We start from the raw sequence: 8,085 nt of genomic DNA on the forward strand, positions 1-8,085 counted from the left end.
ACTTCCTGCTCTGGTCACTTTTTGGGGTCTTTTTCTCTGCTCTTGTAAAGGCTCCCATGTACATGTAAAAATTTAATAAAATTTGTATGCTTTTATCCTGTTAACATGTCCTTATCAGCTTAATTTTCAGACCCAGCAGGGACCTTAAGAGGGTGGAGAAAAATTTTTTTCCTTCCCTATAGAACTATATTACTTCAGAATTGTGAGATTGTAGAGATTGCTTTTCTTGCATCGCCTAATTCAACAAAGAAAAAGAACATGTACAAACCCCTTGCTCAGGATAGTTAGATGCTACGATCGATCCTTCATTAGGACTGAAATGTAAACACTCATTTATCTAGAAGGAATTGGGTACCAAAGTCTATGTACCCTGACTTATGCTTCTGTTTCCAAACCAAAGCATCTGCTGACCTTCAGATGATGAAAGGAAATAGAAGATTCAGGGTCAGAAGATTTGGGATTCTGGTTTCAGTTCAGCCGCTAATTTGCTGTGTGAATAAAGGCGAATGCTTTAACCGCGTTAGAACTTCATTTCCTCATCTCTAAAAATGGGGAGAGAGCACTAAATACTTAGAGTGGTAAAAAAAATTTTTTAAGATTTTATTTATTTATTTGAAGGAGAAAGAGAGCACAAGCAGGGGAGGGGCAGAGGGAGAGGGAGAAGCAGGCTTCCTGCTGAGCAGGGAGCCTGATGCGGGGCTCGATCCCAGGACCCCGGGATCATGACCAGAGCTGAAGGCAGACAGATGCTTAACCGACTGAGCCACCCAGGTGCCCCTAGAGTGGTAAAATGATGTGAGTATGTGAGAAATCAAGAAGCCAAAAACAAACACTACACTCAGAAAATTCCATTTAGGGCAATGCCTATTATTTTATATAATCTTTTTTTTTTTTTCACGTTAACATTCTTAGTTTATTGATCCTCTCATGAAAAATCTGCACAACCAGATAAAGCCACTGCAGCATCTTTACTCCTTCTGTTGTCCAATCTCCAGCTCACTTTTTGCCAGCACCAACATTGGCTTTTGCAGTCCCCCTGACTTTCTTCATTCTGTTCTTGCGTTCCTTTCGCTGTTTTCTTGATGTCTTTTTCTTCTCATACAGGCCATGTCTTGCAAGTCTGTGTTTGGGTTCATTTTTCTTTGCATAATCCAAGGAATCATATATCATGCCAAAGCCGGTTGTCTTGCCACCACCAAAATGGGTTCTGAATCCAAACACAAATATGACATCTGGTGTGGTCTTGTACATTTTGGCTAGTTTTTCCCGAATTTCTGTCTTAGGTACTGTTGCCTTTCCGGGGTGAAGAACATCAATGACCATCTGTTTCCGCTGAAGTAGTCGGTTAGTCATGAACTTCCTGGTCCGGATAGTTACTGTGTTGTTCATGATGGCGGCTATTTTATATAATCTTAGGAGAGTTTCTTAAGGCAATTAAATGCAGAGCTATGGCCAAAATATCCACTTGGGAGGATGGCCAACAGACTGGGTGCTTACCTGACATTTTAAAAGCCTGGAAATGAGGCATCTATCAGAGCATTCCTGAGTACCGTGAAGTCCATCTCTAAAGAAATATTTGAGCATTCCAGGCTGCCTGGGTGGCTCAGTCGTTAAGCATCTGCCCTCCACGAGAGTCATGATCCCACAGACCTGGGATTGAGCCCTGCATCAGGCTCCCTGCTCAGCGGGGAGTCTGCTTCTCCCTCTCCCACTCCCCCTGCTTGTGTTCCCTCTCTCACTGTGTCTCTCTGTCAAATAAATAAAGTATTTAATAAGAGAAAGAAATATTTGAGCATTCCAAGAAGATGAGAAGTTCACTCAGCTAAGCTAATGTTTCTTCCAGTTCTAAAGAGATGTGATTTTTGCAGACAATAGAAAAAAAAAATGTATTCCTTGCTGCCCCCTTGTGACTTTTAGGGAAACTGTTCCTTGGTTTATTAAATTCATTTTTTAATTCAGCAAATATTTATTATTGTTTATAGTACGCCGGGCACTCTACTGGTGATGAGAACACACAAATGAGGCACGATGCCTACCCTTAAGGAACTCACAGACTAATAAAGGCTAGCAATGGGGGTGCCTGGTGGCTCACATCCGACTTTTGATTTCAGCTCAGGTCACGATTTCAGGGTCGTGAGATTGAGCTCTGCTTCCAACTCCCCACTGGGTATGGAGCCTGCTTAAAATTCTCTCTCTCCTTCTCCATCTGTCCCTCTCCCCCCTTGCCCCCACATGCACTCTTTCTCTCTCTCAATAAAATAAAATAAAATAAAATAAATAAAAGCTAGCAATGGCTAAACATCTACAATGCAGTGTGATAGTGGCAAGTTCAAGGACTTACCTGGACCACCTAAATCAGCCAGTTTGTTCTTGGGAGGTAGGGTGAAATACTCCAGGAAGTCTGCACAAGGAGGGATGGGAGATGTTAACTGTTTCTTTTTTTCTTTTTTTTTTTTTTTAAAGATTTTATTTATTTATTTGAGAGAATGAGAGAGAGCAAGCACATGAGAGGGGGGAGGGTCAGAGGGAGAAGCAGACCCCCCGCCAAGCAGGGAGCCCGACGCGGGACTCGATCCCGGGACTCCAGGATCATGACCTGAGCCGAAGGCAGTCGCTTAACCAACTGAGCCACCCAGGCGCCCCGATGTTAGCTGTTTCAAAAAGACATTTAGGTAGTAGAATTGATGAGATTCCCTGATATGGTGATATAGAGATAGGGTGATAGGGATCAGGAATCTGGTCTAGGAGAACAACAAAGACTACGTCCGTATGGCCAAAGCTAGACTGAATAACACACGGAAATACAAGAGACTTTAAAATGGTCAGTCTTGTCAGTTCTTTCAGCATAGTCTGTGAGCTATATCCTATCAGTGTCTTAGCCATATTTCATATTTATCTGACTTCTAATCTCAGCTATTATCACTTAGTACTTTTAAGGATTTTATTTGGGCATAGTTATCATCATTTTATGTTTGATAACTGTAGACAAAGCCAGGGAATATTCAAACCATAATAAGTCAAACACCAGTGTCATGGAAGAATTTTTAACAATAAATAAAAGCAAAAGTGGTGTCAGGAAACAAGTTAAAAAAAATTTCAACTTCTCATTGTTGTTCTCATCTCCAGGGTCAGCTACACGACCTAGCAAATGATTGGTTGGTTGAAATAATAAATTTGAATGAATGACTAAAGAGTGAATGCATTTGAATGATTGAATGGTTCTGGAACCAGCCTGTAAAGAAAGGGTAAGATGTGGATTACTAGAAAGGATGGAGAAGAATATCTGAGAAAGGGAGAGCCACATAGAAGCTAAGGCCATCGAACGAGAAGGAAGGAGAGAAAATGGCGTCCACGGATTACAGTACCTACAGCCAAGCGGCAGCCCAGCAGGGCTACAATGCATACACCGCCCAACCCACTCAAGGATATGCACAGACCACCCAGGCATATGGGCAGCAAAGTTACGGAACCTATGGACAGCCCACTGATGTCAGCCATACCCAGGCTCAGACCACTGTGACCTATGGGCAGACCGCCTATGCAACTTCTTATGGACAGCCTCCCGCTGGTTATACTGCTCCAGCTGCCCCCCAGGCATACAGCCAGCCTGTCCAGGGGGACAGCACTGGTGCTCATGATACCACCACTGCTATGGTCACTACCACCCAGGCCTCCTATGCAGCTCAGTCTGCTTATGGCACTCAGCCTGCTTACCCAGCCTATGGGCAGCAGCCGGCAGCCACCGCACCTGCAAGACCGCAGGATGGTAACAGACCCGCTGAGACTAGTCAACCTCCATCTAGCACAGGGGGTTACAACCAGCCCAGCCTAGGATACGGACAGAGTAACTACAGGTATCCCCAGGTACCTGGGACCTACCCCATGCAGCCAGTCACAGCACCACCATCTTATCCTCCTACCAGCTACTCCTCTACACAGCCGACTAGTTAGGATCAGAGCAGTTCCTCTCAGCAGAACACCTATGGGCAGCCGAGCAGCTATGGACAGCAGAGTAGCTATGGTCAACAAAGCAGCTATGGGCAGCAGCCGCCCACTAGTTATCCCCCCCAAACTGGATCCTACAGCCAGGCTCCAAGTCAATATAGCCAACAGAGCAGCAGCTACGGGCAGCAGAGTTCATTCCGACAGGACCACCCCAGGAGCATGGGTGTTTATGGGCAGGGGTCTGGAGGATTTTCCAGACCAGGAGAGAACCGGAGCATGAGTGGCCCTGATAACCGGGGCAGGGGAAGAGGGGGATTTGATCGTGGAGGCATGAGCAGAGGTGGGCGGGGAGGAGGACGCGGTGGAATGGGCGCTGGAGAGCGAGGTGGCTTCAGTAAGCCTGGTGGACCCATGGACGAAGGACCAGATCTTGATCTAGGCCCACCTGTAGATCCAGATGAAGACTCTGACAACAGTGCAATTTATGTGCAAGGCTTAAATGACAATGTGACTCTAGATGATCTGGCAGACTTCTTCAAGCAGTGTGGAGTTGTTAAGATGAACAAGAGAACCGGACAACCCATGATCCATATCTACTTGGACAAGGAAACAGGAAAGCCCAAAGGTGATGCTACAGTGTCCTATGAAGACCCACCAACTGCCAAGGCTGCTGTGGAGTGGTTTGATGGGAAAGATTTTCAAGGGAGCAAACTTAAGGTTTCTCTTGCTCGGAAGAAGCCTCCGATGAACAGCATGCGGGGTGGTATGCCTCCCCATGAGGGCAGAGGGATGCTGCCACCACTTCGTGGAGGTCCAGGGGGCCCAGGAGGTCCTGGGGGCCCCATGGGTCGTATGGGAGGCCGTGGAGGAGACAGAGGTGGCTTTCCCCCAAGAGGGCCTCGGGGTTCCCGAGGGAACCCATCCGGAGGAGGAAATGTCCAGCACCGAGCTGGAGACTGGCAGTGCCCCAATCCGGGGTGTGGAAACCAGAACTTCGCCTGGAGAACAGAATGCAACCAGTGTAAGGCCCCGAAGCCCGAAGGCTTCCTTCCACCACCCTTTCCACCCCCGGGTGGTGACCGTGGCAGAGGTGGCCCTGGTGGCATGAGGGGAGGAAGAGGCGGCCTCATGGACCGCGGTGGTCCCGGTGGGATGTTCAGAGGTGGCCGTGGTGGAGACAGAGGGGGCTTCCGTGGTGGCCGGGGCATGGACCGAGGTGGCTTTGGTGGAGGAAGACGGGGCGGCCCTGGTGGGCCCCCTGGACCTTTGATGGAACAGATGGGAGGAAGAAGAGGCGGGCGCGGAGGACCTGGAAAAATGGATAAAGGCGAGCACCGTCAGGAACGCAGAGACCGGCCCTACTAGACGCAGAGACCCCGCAGAGCTGCATTGACTACCAGATTTATTTTTTAAACCAGAAAATGTTTTAAATTTATAATTCCATATTTATAATGTTGGCCACAACATTATGATTATTCCTTGTCTGTACTTTAGTATTTTTCACCATTTGTGAAGAAACATTAAAACAAGTTAAATGGTAGTGTGCCGAGTTTTTTTTTCCTTCTTTTAAAGATGGTTGTTTAACTAAGACTAAACAATGGGAACCCCTTGTGAGCATGCTCACTATCATTGTGGAGAACCAAGAGGGCCTCCAACTGTAACAATGTTCATGGTTGTGATTTTTTTTTTAATAAAATTCCAAATGTTTATAAACAGTCAAAAAAAAAAAAAAAAAGAAGAAGAAGAAGAAGCTAAGGCCATCTACCAAAGGAAACATAATACCCAGTACATGGATTGTTATTAAGTAGTGCTAATTGAGGGGGCTACTGGAGGGCACAAGTATCCAAATATAGACAGAATCTGACTCGGGTCTTTTCTCTCAGCCTCCAGGGATTATTTCCTGCACATCTATTCTTTGGACTATGAAGAGATCAAAGCTGAGTGGGGGGTGAAAGCTTAGGGCCCAGAAGATCTCCCTCCACCACTTCCTCCCAAAATGTTGGCCTGCGCAACTCACAGCTTCAACCGCTTCTTTTCAAGACCTAGATATAAATCTTGTTCAATAAAAACAATTAGCAGAAGAGAGAACATTCAACAGTTGTAATTACCTAAATGTCCCACCATTAACCATTTGAAGGACTAAATCCCCTACATTGATTGTTTTAATGAATGATAATTAAAACCAAATAACCTCTAGGCTCATTTGATTGCTACAGTGACAAAACCGAACCTCTTGGCATTATATTGCAAGGCCCTGAATTGAGGCAGGCAAAGCACAATAGATAAAGTACAAGGAGAATCAGGTGGTGAGTGGAAAGGTACTGGTGCACACTGGAGTAGAAAGAAGGCCATGGCTATCCTAGCAGACACATTTCAGCGACCAGTTGATGGGAGATCTGCAACACCGCTCCCCAGTCAGGGAAAGTCTTCCTGGCTTGGTTTTTTTTGTTGTTGTTTTTGTTTTTTGGGTTGTTTTTTTTTTAAGATTTTATTTATTTATTTGAGAGAGAGAGAATGAGAGAGAGCACATGAGAGGGGGGAGGGTCAGAGGGAGAAGCAGACTCCCCGCCGAGCAGGGAGCCCGATGCGGGACTCGATCCAGGGACTCCGGGATCATGACCTGAGCCGAAGGCAGTCGCTTAACCAACTGAGCCACCCAGGCGCCCAATTTTTGTTTTTAATTTAAATTCAAGTTAGTTACATATAGTGTATTATTAATTTCAGGGTTGAATTTAGTGATTCATCAGTCTTATATAATACCCAGTGCTCATTACATCACGTGCCCTCCTTAATGCCCATCGTCCAGTTACCCCATCCCCCCCACCTCCCCTCCAGCAACCCTGTTTGTTTTCTATGATTAATAGTCCCTTATGGTTTGCCTCTCTCTGTTTTTAACCTATTTTATTTTTTTTCCCTTCCCCTGTGTTCATGTTTTGTTTCTTAAATTCCATACATGAGTGAAATCATATGGTATTTGTTTTCTCTGGCTGACTTATTTCACTTAGCATAATACCCTCTAGTTCCATCCACGTTGTTGCAAATGGCAAAATTTCATTCTTTTTGATGGCTGAGTAATATTCCTGTGTGTGTGTGTGTGTGTGTGTGTGTGATCTTTAACCATTCATCCCTCAATGGACATCTGAGCTTTTTCCATATTTTGGCTATTGTTGACATTGCTGCTATAAACACGGGTGCATGTGCCCCTTAGAATCAGCATTTTTGTATCCTTTGGATAAATGCCTAGTAGTACAATGGCTGGGTCGTAGGGTAGCTCTATTTTTAACTTTTTGAGGAACCTCCATACCGTTCTCCAGAGTGGCTGCACCAGCTTGCATTCCCACCAACAGTGTAAGAGGGTTCCCCTTTCTCTGCATCGTCGCCAACATCTGTTGTTTCCTGAGTTTTTAATTTCAGCTGTTCTGACAGGTGTGAGGTGGCATCTTGAATAGGTTAAGGAAGAGACTGTGTCATACTCATCATCAGACCCTAGTACAGCACCCAGTCAGTTCACAAAAATAATTTTTTTGAACCGAACTTAATATAAAGTAATTTAGATTAAAACCTAGGATAGGCCTAACAATATGAATGTACAAATCATGCACTAATGAATCTTTCCAAAGCAACATATTTGTTGACATTTTTAAATACTTAAAATGGCAGGTGAGCAGTCTTCATAATTCGTTGCTCTGTGGCATGTGTGAATACTGTGTTCTAAGCTTTTCTTCTGCAGGACAACCTCTTCTAGGTTGAAGCCAGAGCCAGAAAGTTCAGGTAGTTCAGCACTTTTTATAACCACTCAGTAAATCAACATTTATAAAGCACTTAACTGGGGTTCCTGGGTGGCTCAGTCAGTTAGGCTTCTGCATTCACCTCAGGTCATGATCCCAAGGCACTGGGATCAAACCCCAAGGCAGGCTCCCTGCTCAGCAGGGAGTCTGCTTCTCTCTCCTTCTGCCCCTCCTCCTGCTTGTGCTCTCTCGCAAATAAGAATCTTTAAAAATTTTTAAAAACAAAAAATATTTATATAAAGCACTTAACTGTGCGTGCAACACACTGTTCCAAGCACTGGGATTATAATGGAGAGTCAGCTGGGGTTGAAAAAGGAATTTAACTACCTCCATTTTGACCTTAGTCTGTACT

General features: G+C 45.2%; 2 protein-coding genes across 2 annotated transcripts; one reads left to right on the forward strand and one right to left on the reverse strand.

Annotated features, from left to right (window-relative positions):
* Window positions 1-882: 882 nt before the first annotated feature.
* On the reverse strand, window positions 883-1,404 carry LOC118002850 (40S ribosomal protein S24-like). Its single transcript, XM_034993457.1, has one exon. The coding sequence runs from the start codon at window positions 1,387-1,389 to the stop codon at window positions 997-999; it is 393 nt and encodes a 130-aa protein (XP_034849348.1). The 5' UTR covers window positions 1,390-1,404; the 3' UTR covers window positions 883-996.
* A 1,898-nt stretch (window positions 1,405-3,302) lies between these two features.
* LOC118002838 (RNA-binding protein EWS-like) lies at window positions 3,303-5,485 on the forward strand. The gene is given in 1 exon segment (XM_034993447.1): window positions 3,303-5,485. A coding segment is annotated over 1 exon segment (1,968 nt). The 5' UTR covers window positions 3,303-3,342; the 3' UTR covers window positions 5,311-5,485.
* The last annotated feature ends 2,600 nt before the right edge of the window (window positions 5,486-8,085 follow it).

The sequence above is a fragment of the Mirounga leonina genome, unplaced genomic scaffold, assembly GCF_011800145.1.
Source record: "Mirounga leonina isolate KUSES-001 unplaced genomic scaffold, KU_Mleo_1.0 Mir_83, whole genome shotgun sequence".
In the NCBI taxonomy this organism is placed as follows: domain Eukaryota; kingdom Metazoa; phylum Chordata; class Mammalia; order Carnivora; family Phocidae; genus Mirounga; species Mirounga leonina.

What these genes read in the sequence shown, in the direction of transcription:
- LOC118002850 (XM_034993457.1), bottom strand. Translation starts at nt 1,389, where the DNA reads ATGAACAACACAGTAACTATCCGGACCAGGAAGTTCATGACTAACCGA.